The following is an 18,897-nucleotide window of genomic DNA, read 5'->3' as shown; positions in this document are numbered from 1 at the left end:
GAGCTTTACCTAGCATGAACTTGTAGATGACCTGGAGCCAGTGGGTCTGGCGACGAATATGTAGCGAGGGCCAGCCGACTAGAGCATACAAGTCGCAGTGGTGGGTGGTATAAGGTGCTTTAGTGACAAAACGGATGGCACTGTGATAAACTGCATCCAGTTTGCTGAGTAGAGTGTTGGAAGCAATTTTATATGCTTGTGGAAATGTTTTATTTATGCATAGTTTGTGTATACTCGTTTAGTAAATTTGCAGCATTTCTTCTGTTATGTTAAATAGACTGTTATCTTCCTTCTCATCTGCTTTGGCTAGCAATCTTCTATGTTAGCTCATGATTGGAATGTAGGCCTAGTCATTCTAGTGAGCCTCCCTTCAGAGAACATCATTAAATCCGCAATTTTAGGAGTTGAGAAATAAACGTACTATCACTAGAAAGCTGGGATACCCTTCTTTTTAAATGTAGCCATTGCAATATGTGTTTCCCTGCCATTGTAGCAAGAAACAGGCCTAATATTTGTTAATTATTAGAGATCCGAAGACGGTTAGACTTGGCTTTCCTTTCACGCCTCCCCTGAAACTCTCTGGCGCCCCCCTGGGGAGGCGCACCTCACACTTTCCAAACCTCTGTTCTAATACAATGTTCTTCTACTTACCTCTGGTTGATTCTCAATAAATGAGCTTCACTCTGAGATGTGTGCTTGTCTTCATCGTGAAATGTTCGCATTTTTAAATTGCACTGTAGTTAACTTGAAAGTATTTGGTATGTACATGGTAATATGAACAGCTTCATTTTATGGCCTTCATTTTCTTACACTGTACCTACGCTGTAAGAGTGAAGATGGTATCATGTAAAAAAAAAGGGTAAGATCACAGACAGATTTGCTGTCATCTTCGTGGGATCTACCTGGAAACAGACACCACTTTATTTTACAACATACAGTGCCTTCAGAAAGTATTCATACACCTCGACTTATTCCACATTTGTTGTGTTACAGCCTGAATTCAAAATGGATTTAATTTTTTTCCCCCTCACCCATCTACCCACAATTCCCCATATGTTTTTAGACATGTTTTGCTAATTTACTGAGAATGAAATACAGAAATATCTCCTTTACATAAGTATTCACACGCCTGAGTTAATAGATGTTAGAATCATCTTTGGCAGCGATTACAGCAGTGAGTATTTTGGGATATTCTCTAAGAGCTTTGCACACCTTGATTGTCCAATCTATTAAAAACTTTTTTTTTTATTCTTCAAGCTCTGTCAAGTTGGTTGTTGATCATTGATTTTCAAGCCGATGTAAGTCACAATTGTAACAAGTCCACTCGGGAACACTCAATGTCATCTTGGTAAGCAACTCCAGTGTATATTTGGCCTTGTGTTTTATGTTATTGTCCTGCTGAAAGGGGAATTTGTCTCCAAGTGTCTGTTAGAAAGCAGACTGAAGGTTTCCTTTACGATTTTACCTGTGTTTAGACCTATTCCATTTATTTTTATCCTAATAAATGCCCTATTCCTTGCTGATGACAAGCATACTCATAACATGATGCAACCACCACTATGCTTGAAAATATGAAGAGTGTTATGTGATGTGTTGTGTTGTGTTTGCCCCAAACATAAATCTTTGTATTTGTATGTTTTGGTGCACGTGAACTGGAGCGTGCTTCACATTATTTTTATCCGGTATTAGAAACAGTTTATTCCGTCTTAAATTTTATCGATTATTTACGTTTTAAGGCACCTTGGAGGTGGATTAGGAACGTTGTTTGAAATGTTTGGACCAAGTTTACAGGTTTGGACCAAGTTTACAGGTAACTTATTAAATACTTGTAGGCATGTTGGGCGAGTTGAAACCGGTGTATTTCTGAATCAAACGTGCCAAATAAATTGACATTTTTGGGACATAAAGAAAGACATTATCGAACAAAAGGACAATTTGTGATGTTTCTGGGACATTTTGGAGTGCCAACAGAAGATCTTCAAAGTTAAGGCATTAATTATATCGCTATTTCTGACTTTTGTGGCGCACCTGCCTGGTTGAAATCTGACACAGCGGCTGGATTAACAAGTTAAGCTTTATTTTGATGTATAACACACATATTTTCAAGAATGTTAAATATTTGAATTTGCTATTTTTGAATTTCGCGTTTTGCAATTGCAACGGATGTTGGCCAGGTGGGACGCTACCGTCCTGCCCATAAGAAGATATTCAATGTCTGCTTTTTTTTTACCCATCTACTATTAGGTGCCCTTCTTAGCAACCTCCCTGATCTGTGTTGTTTAATCTGTGTTTCAAATTCACAGCTCGCCTGAGGGACTTTACAGATAATTGTATGTGTGGAGTAACGAGATGAGGTAGTCATTCAAAAAATGACGTTAAACACTATTATTGCACACAGAGTGAGTCCAGGCAACGTATTATGTGACTTATTAAGCAGATTTTTACTCCTGAAGTTATTTAAGCTTTCCATAGAAAAAGAGGTTGAATCAAGACATTGCAGCTTTTCATTTAAATGTTTTGTTTTGTTGTTGTTGTAAACATTTTGAAAAACACAATTCCACTTTGACAAGGTGGGGTATTGTGTGTGGGCCAGTGACACAACATCCCCAGTTTAAATTCAGGCTGTAACGCATCAAATGTGGGAAAAGTCACAGGATGTGAATACTTCGTGAAGGCACTGTACGTACCTAGCAACTTTAGGAAAATGACTTAGTACATTATGTCTACACAATCATTTGACTAAATCATTTGTTGACCTGTAAGTATGGGGTATTTACATATGGTATTAGCAACGGCTTCATTTCAAAGCCGTACCTACCCAGTACCTACCCTTTGTACCTACCCTGTAAGTGTGAAGGTGGTCCCATGAAACAACAGGGTAAGATCACAGACATATTTGCTGTTGTCTTCATGAGATGGAGTCATCCAATGTGGTGGTATTTCACAAGTAACTACGTTGTATCTACCTGGAAACAGACAGCTTCGTTACAGTTTTACACTAATTAAGCATGTAGTACTTACCTACTTGGTTCCAGGTAAATACATTTGGGACTAAATTGTTAACATGTATTTACTTTTTGTTACTAGTTATTTACCTAGTTATTACCTAGAAAATACCATGCAGTAAAATGAAGGGTTTACCAGGCACTCATTATGCAAACCAGGGGAATACACCAAACTGTAACCAAATAATAACCATGTTGTAACCCAGACTCACCTCCATCCCCAGCAGTTTCAGGGCTTTGGGCTGGAAAGGTAACAAAAACATGGTCAATTGAGAAATCAACACCGTCAATGGGAATTCGGCACATAAAAAATATGCACATACAAAAAGGAACACAGACAGACCCACTTACACACACTCACAAGGCCAAGTGTTCAAATACAGAGAGAAATGCCATTCTGGTCTCAGAGCACTTCACATTACACTTAAAAGTGAAATACTCTATGTAGGATGATATGTTACGTTGTGTTTGGTATGTATTCATTTGTGGATCTCCATCATACATTTTCTATGTAATGTTATGAATTACAATTTGTATGATAGGTTAAGAATTGCAATTTGTACAACAGGTTACGAATTGGAATTTGTATGTCTTTTGAATTTGCAATTCTACGAATTTACAATATGCTACGATTTTGCAAAACATATGATATGTTACGAATTCCTATTTGTTGTTGCTAACGTTAGCTAGGGGTTGCTAGCTTTAGCTAGCTGGCTAACGTTAGCTAGGATAAGGGTTAGGGTTAGGGGTCAAGGTTAGGATTAAGCTTAGGGGAAAGGTTAGATAAAAGGGTTCAGGTTAGGGTTAGAGGAAGGGTTAGCTAACATGCGAAGTATTTGGTAATTAGTAAAAATGCTAAAGTTGTCTGTAATGAGATTTGAACAAGCGACCTTGGGGTTACTAGACGGTTGCATTATATGCCCACCCATCCACCTTGACCAACAACACTTCCTACCTTCTATCTTATGTAACAATACCAAACGTAACATATCATACTAATTTGAGTGTCCCGGATTTCCTTTTACCATGTTACCTCTTTGAGACCAGTCTGGAAATACATACAGTGCATTCAGAAAGTATTCAGACCACCTCCCTTTTTCTAAATTTTGTTATGTTACAGCCTTATTCTAAAATTGATTCAAAACATGTTTTTCCTCATCAATCTACACACAATCTATACATCTATGAGGGTGCCCATAAACACAGCATAGATATCATCCTAACCAATCTGCCCTCCAATTACACCTCTGCTGTCTTCAACCAGGATCTCAGCGATCCCTGCCTCATTGCCTGCGTCCGTAATGGGTCTGCGGTCAAACGACCACCCCTCATCACTGTCAAACGCTCCCAAAAACACTTCAGCAAGCAGGCCTTTCTAATCGACCTGGCCAGCGTATCCTGGAAGGATATTGACCTCATTCCATCAGTAGAGGATGCCTGGTTATTCTTTAAAAGTGCTTTCCTCGCCATCTTAAATAAGCATGCTCCGTTCAAAAATGTAGAACCAGGAACAGGAACTCTTGGTTCACTCCAGACCTAACTGCCCTTGACCAACCAAAAACATCCTGTGGTGTATTAGCATCGAATAGCCCCTGCGATATGCAACTTTTCAGGAAAGTAAGGAACCAATATACACAGGCAGTTAGGAAAGTAAAGGCTTGCTTTTTCAAATAGAAATTTGCATCCTGTAGCACAAACTCCAAAACGTTCTGAGACACTGTAAAGTCCATGGAGAATAAGAACACCTCCTCCCAGCTGCCCACTGCACTGAGGCTAGGAAACACTGTCACAACCGATAAATCCACGATAATTGAGAATTTAAACAAGCAATTTTCTATGGCTGGCCATGCCTTCCACCTGGCTACCCCTACCCCGGTCAACAGCCCTGAATCCCCCACAACAACTTGCCCTGATGTTCTGAAAGAGCTGCAAAATCTGGACCCCTACAAATCAGCTGAGCTAGACAATCTGGACCCTCTCTTTCTAAAATTATCCACCGAAATTGTTGCAACCCCTATTACTAGCATGTTCAACCTCTCTTTCGTATCGTCTGATATCCCCAAAGATTGGAAAGCTGCCACGGTCATCCCCCTCTTCAAAGGGGAGACACTCTAGACCCAAACTGCTACAGACCTATATCTATCCTACCCTGCCTTTCTCCGGTCTTCGAAAGCCAAGTTAACAAACAGATCACCGACCATTTCGAATCCCACTGTACCTTCTCCGCTATGCAATCTGGTTTCCGAGCTGGTCCTGGGGGCACTTCAGCCACGCTCAAGGTCCTAAACGATATCATAACCCCCATCAATAAGAGATAATAATGTGCAGCTGTATTCATCGACCTGGCCAAGGCTTTCGACTCTGTCAATCACCACATTCTTATCGGCAGACTCAACAGCTTTGGTTTCTCAAATGACTGCCTCGCCTGGTTCACCAACTACTTCTCAGACAGAGTACAATGTGTCAAACCTGAGGGCCTGTTGCCCGGACCTCTGGCAGTCTCTATGCGGGTGCAACAGGGTACAATCCTGGGGCCGACTCTTTTCTCTGTATACATTAATGATGTCACTCTTGCTGATGGTGATTCTCTGATCCACCTCTATGCAGACAACACCATTCTGTATACTTCTGGTCCATCTTTGGACACTGTGTTAACTAACCTCCAGACGAGCTTCAATGCCATACAACTCTCCTTCTGTGGCCTACAACTGCTCTTAAATGCAAGTAAAACTAAATGCATGCTCTTCAACCGATTGCTGCCCACACCTGCCCGCCTGTTTAGCATCACTACTCTGGACGGTTCTGATTTAGAATACAGTGGGGCAAAAAAGTATTTAGTCAGCCACCAATTGTGCAAGTTCTCCCACTTAATGAGAGAGGCCTGTAATTTTCATCATAGGTACACTTCAACTATGACAGACAAAATGAGAAAAAAAAATCCAGAAAATCACATTGTAGGATTTTTTATGAATTTATTTGCAAATTATGGGGGAAAATAAGTATTTGGACACCTACAAACAAGCAATATTTCTGGCTCTCACAGACCTGTAACTTCTTCTTTAAGAGGCTCCTCTGTCCTCCACTCGTTACCTGTATTAATGGCACCTGTTTGAACTTGTTATCAGTATAAAAGACACCTGTCCACAACCTCAAACAGTCACACTCCAAACTCCACTATGGCCAAGACCAAAGAGTTCCACTCTGGAGTTGGGAAAACCTTCCAGAGGGACAACCATCTCTGCAGCACTCCACCAACCAGGCCTTTATGGTAGAGTGTCCAGAAGGAAGCCACTCCTCAGTAAAAGGCACATGATAGCCTGCTTGGAGTCGCCAAAAGGCACCTAAAGGACTCTTAAACCATGAGAAACAAGATTCTCTGGTCTGATGAAGCCAAGATTGGACTCTTTGGCCTGAATACCAAACATCACGTCTGGCACCATCCTTAAGGTGAAGCATGGTGAAGCATGGTGGTGGCAGCATCATGCTGTGGGGATGTTTTTCAGCGGCAGGGACTGGGAGACTAGTCAGGATTGAAGGAAAGATGAACGGAGGAAAGTACAGAGGGATCCTTGATGAAAATCTGCTCCAGTGTGCAAAGGACCTCAGAGTAAGGCGAAGGTTCCCCTTCCAACAAGACAACAAGCCTAAACACACAGCCAAGACAATGAAGGATTGGCTTCGGGACAAGTCTCTGAATGTCCTTGAGTGGCCCAGCCGGAGCCCGGACTTAAACCAGATCTAACAACTCTGGAGAGACCTGAAAATAGCTGTGCAGCGACGCTCCCCATCCAACCAGACAGAGCTTGAGATGATTTGCAGAGAAGAATGGGAGAAACTCCCCAAATACAGGCGTGCCAAGCTTGTAGCGTCATACCTAAGGAAACTCAAGGCTGTAATCACTGCCAAAGATGCTTCAACAAAGTTAAGGGTCTGAACACTCATATTTCAGTTTTCTATTTGTATTACATTTGCAAACATTTATAAAAACCTATTTTTGCTTTTTCATTAATGGGCAATGTGTGTAGGTTGATGAGGGAGATTAAAACAATGTAATACATTTTAGAATAAGGCTGTTACGTAACAAAATGTGGAAAATGGCAAGGAGTCTGTATAATTTCTGAATGCACATTATGTTCCAACACAATTAAATAGCACAACTGTCCTGTTCTAGACCAACAGTAACCTGTTCTAGACCAACAGTAACCTGTTCGAGCCCAGACAGTAACCTGTTCGAGCCCAGACAGTAACCTGTTCGAGCCCAGACAGTAACCTGTTCGAGACCAACAGTAACCTGTTCGAGACCAGACCTGTTCTAGACCAGCAGTAACCTATTCGAGACCAGACAGTAACCGGTTCTAGACCATCAGTAACCTGTTCGAGACCAACAGTAACCTGTTCGAGACCAGACAGTAACCGGTTCTAGACCATCAGTAACCTGTTCGAGACCAACAGTAACCTATTCGTAACCGGTTCTAGACCATCAGTAACCTGTTCGAGACCAGTAACCTGTTCGAGACCAGACAGTAACCGGTTCTAGATCAACAGTAACCTGTTCGAGACCAACAGTAACCTGTTCGAGACCAACAGTAACCTTTTCGAGACCAGACAGTAACCTGTTCGAGACCAACAGTAACCTGTTCGAGACCAACAGTAACCTGTTCGAGACCAGACCTGTTCTAGCCCAACAGTAACCTGTTCGAGACCAACAGTAACCTGTTCGAGACCAGACCTGTTCTAGACCATCAGTAACCTGTTCGAGACCAACAGTAACCTGTTCGAGACCAACAGTAACCTGTTCGAGACCAGACAGTAACCGGTTCTAGACCATCAGTAACCTGTTCGAGACCAACAGTAACCTGTTCGAGACCAGACAGTAACCTAGATCAACAGTAACCTGTTCGAGACCAGACAGTAACCGGTTCTAGACCATCAGTAACCTGTTCGAGACCAGACCTGTTCTAGACCAACAGTAACCTGTTCGAGACCAACAGTAACCTGTTCGAGACCAGACCTGTTCTAGACCAACAGTAACCTGTTCAGACCAACAGTAACCTGTTCGAGACCAACAGTAACCTGTTCGAGACCAGACAGTAACCGGTTCTAGACCATCAGTAACCTGTTCGAGACCAACAGTAACCTGTTCGAGACCAGACCTGTTCTAGACCAACAGTAACCTGTTCGAGACCAACAGTAACCTGTTCGAGACCAGACAGTAACCGGTTCTAGACCATCAGTAACCGGTTCTAGACCATCAGTAACCTGTTCGAGACCAACAGTAACCTGTTCGAGACCAGACAGTAACCGGTTCTAGACCATCAGTAACCTGTTCGAGACCAACAGTAACCTGTTCGAGACCAGACCTGTTCTAGACCAACAGTAACCTGTTGAGACCAACAGTAACCTGTTCGAGACCAGACCTGTTCTAGACCATCAGTAACCTGTTCGAGACCAACAGTAACCTGTTCGAGACCAACAGTAACCTGTTCGAGACCAGACAGTAACCGGTTCTAGACCATCAGTAACCTGTTCGAGACCAACAGTAACCTGTTCGAGACCAGACCTGTTCTAGACCAGCAGTAACCTATTCGAGACCAGACAGTAACCGGTTCTAGACCATCAGTAACCTGTTCGAGACCAACAGTAACCTGTTCGAGACCAGACAGTAACCGGTTCTAGACCATCAGTAACCTGTTCTAGACCAACAGTAACCTGTTCGAGACCAGACAGTAACCGGTTCTAGATCAACAGCAATCTGTTCTAGATAAACAGTAACCTGTTGTCTTTAGATAGTCACCTGTTACTGTAACCTGATATATTTCATATCTGTATGTTTGTCTGTGTAAGGGGGTGGCTGGCTAAATGGAGCTCCATGCAGCAGCAGGCACTTCGTTTTAAAGCAGGCTGTGTACAAATTATGCATTAATGAGCCATCATGTGACCTGCTTCCCCAACTGCTGGTAAAAATAACTCAGGCCTCCTGTGGGGATGTTGATATCTGCACCTATTTCAGGATTATTCCTACCACATTGTGTGTGTGTTTGTTCCTGTATTCACACTGCTTTTTCATCTAAGATGACACTGTCAGTGTGCCCAAATCGTTTTAAAACAGTTCACAGCTCATTTAGATGTCTACCTCTTTGTCCTGAATCCTCGGTCTCTCTTGCTCTATCCTTCACTTTTTTTCTCTCTTTTCAACCTCATACACACTGCATAGTCATTGGCTGATGTTGATGGACTAGACATTGCTCTACACAATAGTCCTAGAATAGCGATGTTCTATAGTTGACATTTAGTCCGTTCTTCAAGGAGCCTTGTCTTGAAGGAGGCCTGGAAACTGAACAATCAACAACAACAAACATCTCTATAGACGGTTTAGTTGAGAACGTCACAAGAAACGATGTGCACACTTCACTGGGGCAGAAGGCCCTGTCTTTTGGTGATACTGGATGGCCAGATGGCTAGCAACAATGACAAGAAAGTGCCATGTGGGAAATCTAAAGTAGCTTGTTTCAATTCGTTTAATCCTGATACCATGTCTGGTTTTTAAGTGTTTTGACTGAGGGCACATCTATGCTGATATGGCTCAAATTCAAAAGCTAGCTAACTACCAACTGTAACAATGTATTTGAGAGGAAACAAATGCTCATTGTGCAACTTTATTTACGTTTTCAATAAACATTGAAGACAGACTGTAGTTTACATGTGGTAAACAACCTAAGCCAACCTTGTCAGTTTTGCCCCATAGTTGCCCACACCTCAGTTTTTTTGCTTAACAACCAACCCATCTATTTCACAAGCGTTGTTCCGAGCAGTATAGTGCAGTGCAGTTTGGCAATGATCTCTGCATTCTATAGCTAGTTTGGGAGAGTTTGCAGGCAGAGGGAGAAAAGGAGACCGTATCCCTAGTGCAGATTTAGACGTAGAGGGATATGCATATTTATGTATATTAATTTACAGCATCGTCCCTTGATCACACGAAATAAGGTTACGTAAGTACCAAATTTACATCACTGCAAAAGTGAGGCGCGGGTTGGCTTTCACTGAAAGCATACCTGAGGTGACTTTACCAGATTACTAATAGTAGGTTTGTTTATGGTACCCAAGACCCGTCTGGGAGTTAATTTGACCATGGGAAAAGGAACTAAAGCGTAAATACCGTAACACAATGAATGTTCGATTCAATTGATCCCACAGAGACAAGTAGACATGCAGACACATGCACATGCATCATTAGCAGAATAGGAAACTGTAAAGCTGGTCCGTCACTCACTCTTTTGGGTCCAAAGAGGTTATGATACAGAGTTCTAAACCTCTTCCTGGTGTAGTTGCATCTGTAAGCTCCGCCCATCAAGTACTCAATGACCAATCCGATGTCAATGAGACTAATGCGGTAGTCTGGTGGCAGGTTACCCTGGGGACCAAGAGATTGGTCAGACAAAACCGCACACCCCCATGGCAGCTGAGCATACGATGGTGAAAGGAAAGGAAAACAACCCACACAAATCAGACACACTTCACTTCACACATCTACACACTTGTTTTGTGTTAATAATAATACGTGATTAGTTGATTCACCTTGAAGTAGATCCAACTGAACACGGGATATTCTTGCTTAGAAAAAACACACAAGGTCAGTGAGTATACAGCACAAGGCCAAGGAGAGATGGGAGACACAGACCCCCGATAAGATCACAGAGTTTATAACCTAGTTTAAATTAACTTCTCTGAGCTTAGTTTAATTTAACTTAGTTCAACAGCACTGAGATAGACATCAGTATACTGCACTCTGAGAGACGAGGGGTAGAGGAGTAAAGGAAGGAGGAGGAAGAGGGGAAAGAAGAGGGAGAGCACGAAAATAGGGGAAATGTTAAGGAGAAGATGGAAAATTGCAAATCTTGAGGAAATTGAAAAATGTACAAATCTGATCAATGCTTACTTAATTTGCCTGATCACTCTGTGCTCTTTTGCATTTGTAACGTATGGCCAGATCGTATCAGGGGTTCAGTGCTGGAAGAGAAAGACGGACAGATGTCTGAAGATGAGGATAACAGGAGTACAAATGAGAGAGCGTTTTTTGATAGAAATGGACCTTCGTCATCCACCTTCAGATAGAAATCAGAGCTCTCTCATCCAGTGGGGGCTGGGGGAGGGAGAAATTGGGAGGATGGGCTGGGACAATGATCATACATCGACGGATGATTTGATACCATCTCATCCCCTGGTCACTTTTAGTGGAACGCTCCCTGTATCCCCTTGTCAAAAAGCGCTCCATTTGGTTTCTGTTATCCCAGTAAAGCCTCACAATTATCCAGCCAAAGCTCAGTCAAAGCTTAGTCACAGCTAGTTTAAGTTACAGGCTAATGCGGGGCTGCAGCTGGAAGCATCACGATTAGTAAATGTGCTCTCTAACATAGGAAAATGCTCTCAAACAGCATAATCATTCTGATCAAACCTACAGTGCCTTTCTCCTTTATCTTCAATTGATTGCATTGGGAAATTGTATGTATATGGCAACTAACTGATGAACCTTTATTTAAAAAAATATGTAACAATTACTGTAACAACTTGCTTTCATGATGCTAGGTACGAAAGGCTGAACCCAACTCGTTTTTATCACAAGTAACTTCAGGTTGTCTCATTGCAGCACCAGAGGCTCCAGAGGTTAGAGTTCAGGGGCAAGTTACACACTAAAGCCAATAACAAGCATCAATAAAAATGCCTGAAACCCGAATCTTCACTCTTCACCCGAAGTGTGCATTAGCACGCTCCTGCTCATGGACTTAACAATGGCGTCCCTTCATCTGATGCTTACACTGACAATTCAATGCTTTTAAATCCATGATGGGCAATTGCACACTTCAAACAGAAGGGTTGGGAATCATGATGTAGCCAATGACAGTCTAAGCTTTCCTCCAGAAAGAGAAAAGGGGAACAGTATACGTTTGGGCCACTCTGGTTGAGGCAATGTATCCTACTACTGCACACCAATACCATACATTCCCTAGTACTATACCTTCACACAGCAGGACAAGAGGAAGAGAGGAAAACACAGATATTTGGCAAAAGCCTAAAGAGCCATGCACTACGGTTAAATATTAGACTTCATTTCTCAGAACAAGAATAGACTGACGAGTTTCAGAAGAAAGTGCTTTGTTTCTGGCCATTCTGAGCCTGTAATCGAACCCACAAATGCTGATGCTCCAGATACTCAAATTGTCTAAAGAAGGCCAGTTTTATTGCTTCTTTAATCAGGGACAACAGTTTTCAGCAGTGCATCATAATTGCAAAAAAGGTTTTCTCATGATCAATTAGCCTTTTAAAATTATACATTTAGATTAGCTAACATAACGTGCCATTGGAACACAGGAGTGATGGTTGCTGATAATGGGCCTCTGTACACCTATGGTGATATTCAATTTGAAAAAATCTGCCGTTTCCAGCTACAATAGTCATTTCTAACATTAACAATATCTACACTGTGTTTCTGATCAATTTGGTGTTATTTTAATAGACACATTTTTTTTGCTTTTATTTCAAAAACAAGGACATTTCTAAGTGAACCCAAACTTTGGAACGGTAGTGTATATTCCAATATCAGTTAATTGGTGTGAGTTAGTGATAACCCATCCGTAATAACCCATCCGCAACCGCCTGACTACATGTGACAAAGTGGAATATGATCATTTGTATATATGTAGCTTCTCTTCTGTCACTACTTGTTGCCCTGAACAACGAAATAAACCCTTTCTCACCAGAATAAAGTCCTAAATCGATAGAAGGAATGCTTCAATGTAGCTGACGTCGGTACAATTTGTTTTCTTTTTCCTCATCTCTGCTTCTCTTGTACAGCAAAAGTGTTTACAGCCCAGGGAGGAAATGCAAAAATATTTAAAAAGGGAAAGATTTTTGGTGCAAAATTTCCAATTTGACTGGTTTTAAGGAAATATAAAGCTGTTAAAACAACCCAACATGTTTTTGATCATATTTCAGTTCAGCTTGGATGCATATTTGGTGTGGTTGAAACACTATCAGCTTTTATGATGATGATAAATATAGCACTTTTAGAGACGATCCTTAACCATTCATTCCCTTAAGAAGCTTCAAGAACTTGTTCAAGAGTAACAATTTTATGCAATAAATGTTTAATTCTGCAGGATTAAAAATTATGTTAGGGTATGTGAGAGGTTATAGACCTACAATCGGTTGCCAGATTTCAATGAGGCTACTTTAAATCCTTTTTCTTCTGTCCCTCCCTTCTATAACATTAGACTACTGTTCTGTCCATCTCTTCTATAACATTAGACTACTGTTCTGTCCATCTCTTCTATAACATTAGACTACTGTTCTGTCCATCTCTTCTATAACATTAGACTACTGTTCTGTCCATCTCTTCTATAACATTATACTACTGTTCTGTCCATCTGTTCTATAACATTAGACCACTGTTCTGGTCTCTCTACGATAACATTAGACTACTAATGTCTGGCTAGACTGCAAACTCTCCTTCCAGACCCATATCAAACATCTCCAATCGAAAATCAAATCAAGAGTCGGCTTTCTATTCCGCAACAAAGCCTCCTTCACTCACGCTGCCAAGCTTACCCTAGTAAAACTGACTATCCTACCGATCCTCGACTTTGGCGATGTCATCTACAAAATTGCTTCCAACACTCTACTCAGCAAACTGGATGCAGTTTATCACAGTGCCATCCGTTTTGTCACTAAAGCACCTTATACTACCCACCACTGCGACTTGTATGCTCTAGTCGGCTGGCCCTCGCTACATATTCGTCGCCAGACCCACTGCCTCCAGGTCATCTACAAGGCCATGCTAGGTAAAGCTCTGCCTTATCTCAGTTCACTGGTCACGATGGCAACACCCATCCATAGCACGCGCTCCAGCAGGTGTATCTCACTGATCATCTCTAAAGCCAACACCTCATTCGGCCGCCTTTCGTTCCAGTACTCTGCTGCCTGTGACTGGAACGAATTGCAAAAATCGCTGAAGTTGGAGACTTTTATCTCCCTCACCAACTTCAAACATCAGCTATCTGAGCAGCTAACCGATCGCTGCAGCTGTACATAATCTATTGGTAAATAGCCCACCCATTTTCACCTACCTCATCCCCACAGTTTTTATTTATTTACTTTTCTGCTCTTTTGCACACCAATATCTCTACCCGTACATGATCATCTTATCATTTATCACTCCAGTGTTAATCTGCAATATTGTAATTATTCGCCTACCTCCTCATGCCTTTTGCACACATTGTATATAGACTCCCCTTTTTTTCTACTGTGTTATTGACTTGTTAATTGTTTACTCCATGTGTAACTCTGTGTTGTCTGTTCACACTGCTATGCTTTATATTGGCCAGGTCGCAGTTGCAAATGAGAACTTGTTCTCAACTAGCCTACCTGGTTAAATAAAGGTGAAATAAAAAATATAAATAAATATGTCCCTCCCTCCTATTTACATTTACATTTGTCAGGCTATTCTTCTGTCCCTCCCTTCTATAACATTATACTACTGTTCTGTCCATCTGTTCTATAACATTGGACTACTGTTCTGGTCCTCTCTTCTATAACATTAGACTACTGTTCTGTCCCTCTCTTCTATAACATTAGACTACTGTTCTGGTCATCTCTTCTATAACATTAGACTACTGTTCTGTCCATCTCTTCTATAACATTAGACTACTGTTCTGTCCCTCTCTTCTATAACATTAGACTACTGTTCTGTCCCTCTCTTCTATAACATTAGACTACTGTTCTGGCCTCTCTTCTATAACATTAGACTACTGTTCTGTCCATCTCTTCTATAACATTAGACTACTGTTCTGTCCATCTCTTCTATAACATTAGACTGCTGTTCTGGCCTCTCTTCTATAACATTAGACTACTGTTCTGTCCATCTCTTCTATAACATTAGACTGCTGTTCTGGCCTCTCTTCTATAACATTAGACTACTGTTCTGGTCCTCTCTTCTATAACATTAGACTACCATTCTGTCCCTCCCTTCTATTTATTTTAACTCTCCATTTCACAGCTTTTCTCTTATTGAATTTAACCCCGACATTGTCAAATAAAATGTTTAAAAAATTCATTGTCCTAAATTACTCTTTTTGTCTCAGTGGATCGACGTGAACTTTTTCTGCCCAAGGTCCCAAAGGCATTTGGTAATTGCCGTGTATTTGGCACACTTCAGTTAGACCCAAAAGCTTAGGCTTAGGCTACGCACTGACACCATATACAAATGCTGAAAGAAAAAACTCAATGTAGCCTGTAGAAATGAATTGCAAAAGAATGACAGATTTATGTATTTTAACCCATTGTTTTATCTTTATTCAACCGCCAACCACTTGCCCTTCATCCACACAATATTTCATGACCTTTAACCTGCCCGCCTCACAGATATAACCCGCGGGGGCTGCGGCCTGAGCATCACTTGTGTGTGTGTGTGTATGTGTATGTGTGTGTGTGTGTGTGTGTGTGTGTGTGTGTGTGTGTGTGTGTGTGTGTGTGTGTGTGTGTGTGTGTGTGTGTGTGTGTGTGTGTGTGTGTGTGAGATGAGATTGATTAGTCCAATCCCCTGAAGTACCGGAACCCTTCTCACCCTGCGTACAGAGCTAAGGACTTTGGGAAAGTTTAGATCGTGGATGGTTATACCATGACTCACCGTAACCTCTACAGCTCTCCCATTGTAGCACATGTTACTGCAATCCATTATGCTTCGATTAATCTGATCTGAATACTGATGCTGCTGACCTTTCTATGAGCTCTCACTGGAGGTCATAATCCTGAATTAAGGACGCGTACAATTGTTTTGTTACATAGGTACTGTAGTCCGGTCAGATTATTATCTAGAGTCTTTGGGGTAACACTGTCACAAATGTAATAATAACTTATTAATGAACGATTTATAAACTATTAATAACTAAACATTCCGTTATTTGTAAACATTATACACATTTATAAGCATATACTGTGTAGGCCGTAAGTTTTATAAGTCTTACAATTCAAAGGCATGTATAACATTTGAATATACCCACATTTAAGGGCATAATAGCTTGTTCATTAAAGATAATAAAGTTAGTGCCTCTGGTGTATTATAGGATAGAATCCGTATTAGAGGGCTAAGGGACAAGCAAGACAGACACCGAGACAGAGAGTAGTGGAGAAATGAATGCCTCATATGCATTCAAAAGGCTCTATAATAAATGACATGATGATGTCGTACACACGCAATACTCGAAGAGATACTCAATTTGGCGTAAGTTACACATATAGCAATACATAATGTCAGCTCATTTTGAGTAATTGGGCGTAGGCTAAGTTAACTGTGACAACCCTAATTAGAGGTGGGCCTTCCCTGGTTTAACGTCAAATCTGCAGGACTACAATACATTTGACCAATCTAGGGTTGTGGTGCATATGGGTACATAATACCGTGTTGGACTCAAATGGAGTGAGTGTGTACAGAGCAAAAAAAATAGTAATGGGAGGGGTAGAGAGAGACAAAAGACGGAGACATCTCTCGGCAGCCGCGCCTGTAACCCCAGCTGAGAAAGGAGAAAATCCGTCTCTTAGATGCGCCGCTAGCAACAATAGCTATCTACAGTGCTAAACACAATCCGCAAAACAAAAGCAACACAACGTCTAGACCAATAGAAAAATTGCTGCCCACAGGCGTTCGCACACTGGCTAACTCTCACACCAACGCCTATGCGGTCACACACTGTACCTTTTTGACGTCTCTGACCAGGTGGTGTAGTGTGTTGGATGGTCCATGCCTCTGACAAAACAAACACAAGCACAGTTCAGTCCGCGAGTCACGCCCCGACCTGCAGCAAGCTGCAGAGCTACGACAAATGTAGAGCTACGACAAAGTACCCCACCGTATGCCGTTGTTCATAATGAACACATAGGAAGGATGTTATATTGTCTTATGTAGCCGTTTATAAAGGCTTTAGGAATGCATACCTTACAGAGGAACACCAGGAGGGAGTATAATAGCTTATAACAATTTTTGTTCTACAAATACCAGGGGTTATGGCAGCTGTTGCAACAATGTTATGACTGTTTGATACATTCCATGTGACATGGAGTCAGGTGAGAGGTCAGAGTTCAGAGCTGTCAGCCATGGTGGAGCTGAAGTACCGTGTTGTAGAGCTCCTCCAGTCTGGAGAGGGTGAGGAAGCGATGCATGCTCACTCCGTTCTCGATCAGCAGCTTGACGAAGTCCACTCTGTCCAGCACCAGGGCATCCAGCATAGACTGCTCCAGAGAACCCACCTACCATACAAACAGGGAAGGCACAGTCAGTCAACTCAGGCTTAACCATCAAGAAACGGCATATGGATGGATTACGGCATAGATTTCACACTTTCACTTGGACAGGGCTGTCTGTTATCTATACTGTAAACAAGGGAGTGAGAAGTGATAGGCTGGGTCTTACAGGCCACTGCTGTCCGTAGATGAAGATCTGGCTGCGGGCAATGTCTACTCGGTTCCACGCCAGGGCCAGGCTGAGCTGGTCAGGAGCCGATGCGTTGGCACCTAGGAGAAGGAACAGAGGGGACAATAAACCATGTTCGAGAGCATCAATTTTGCTCAGTCGATCAACAAATAATAAGGAATAGTTATTTGTGGTGCATGGTGATTTGTAGACCATTCCGTCAGCAGTCGCTGACTGCAATCTCAAATCACTTCTCCTGCTGGCTTTGGAAGGTTGTATTTACTTTTTTTCTCTGTGGGTGGGCAGAACATCACTGTTTAGCAAGCAACAAAGGAGATTGCTGTATTTGTGCGGTTCTTCTTAAAGGAAAGCCCAAGGCAGTTGTTCTTGGCCTCCGACACCTACCTCTTGCTTTCTTTTTGAGAAAATACGTTTGTCAAGCTGTCGGTGATGTGATAAATTCTTTTGTGAAAAGCACTTTAACCGGTAGTTTGAAAACTTAAATGCTGAAGGGAGGCAAGTTTGAGGCGACACACCTTTTATGATGACTGGCGGTCCGACTCAGCAGAGATATTTCACAGGCTTAATAATGGGAGCTTTTACCGAACGTGGTAACGAGATACAGAGTGGTGTAATAGGAGTTTAATAGAGAAGTCGGTATTAAAAGGGACTGCTTGCGTTTATCACTGGTTTTAAATAACACTTTGCTCTCCGCAGCTCTGTCGTCGCTGGAGTTTATGGACCTTATCCCGCATCGATGACCCTCTATCTTTCTTTCTTTCTTTCTCTCTCTCTCACTCTCTTTTTCTCTGTCTCTCTTTGTCTCTCTTTGTCTCTCTTTGTCTCTCTCTCTCTCTCTCTCTCTCTCTCTCTCTCTCTCTCTCTCTCTAGATCTCTCCCTATTTATTTCAGTGTGTCAGTCTCTCGCACACAATCTCTCTCTCTCTCTCTACCTTTTTCTCTCTAAAAACACACAGTTTGCATAATAAACGTCTATACTGGCCAAGCTTGTGACAGTCCATCATGCCAGATACAGAGGCCAATCACAGAAATAGAGAGGGAGATGGACAGAGAGATATTAACAGGAGGAGATGAGATGCAAAAGAATAATGAGTGTGGGGGAGAAGGATGCATAGAGAGTGTAAACATGCCAGAAACATGCATCTCCCTGACATGCTGCCAAACATGAATTATGGCGGCCCTCAGATACAGCTAAGTAACTCAGAGTGAGTCAATCACCTGGTGTATATTTGGTATATATTTGAAAACAGGCCCAAAGGATCTGCTCCGAAGGCCTCGGAACCAGCAGCGTTGGATCCTACGCGCCTGATCAATACCATGCACTAAACAACAAGTCGAAACGATGGATTTACGAGAGGGATGGAGGGAGGGATGGAGCAGTGAAACAGGGGAGGAGGAGAGGGAGAGTCTTAA

General features: G+C 42.0%; 1 protein-coding gene across 5 annotated transcripts in view; it reads right to left on the bottom strand.

Moving 5' to 3' along the window:
• The window catches only part of LOC118358114 (transient receptor potential cation channel subfamily M member 3), a 231,884-nt gene that overhangs the window by 55,962 nt on the left and 157,025 nt on the right, over positions 1-18,897 (bottom strand). For all 5 annotated transcript variants that reach the window (XM_052478596.1, XM_052478593.1, XM_035735591.2 and 2 more), the window contains 5 exons: positions 17,464-17,564; positions 17,166-17,300; positions 16,750-16,800; positions 10,276-10,416; positions 3,218-3,247 (listed from right to left, as the gene is read on the bottom strand). In XM_052478596.1, the coding sequence (XP_052334556.1) occupies positions 3,218-3,247; positions 10,276-10,416; positions 16,750-16,800; positions 17,166-17,300; positions 17,464-17,564 (458 nt within the window). The remainder of the gene's footprint in view (positions 1-3,217; positions 3,248-10,275; positions 10,417-16,749; positions 16,801-17,165; positions 17,301-17,463; positions 17,565-18,897) is intronic.

Source organism: Oncorhynchus keta, chromosome 25, assembly GCF_023373465.1.
Source record: "Oncorhynchus keta strain PuntledgeMale-10-30-2019 chromosome 25, Oket_V2, whole genome shotgun sequence".
NCBI lineage: Eukaryota > Metazoa > Chordata > Actinopteri > Salmoniformes > Salmonidae > Oncorhynchus > Oncorhynchus keta.
Note: the sequence above shows the minus strand (reverse complement) of the source record. Positions and strands in the feature narration are given on the sequence as shown.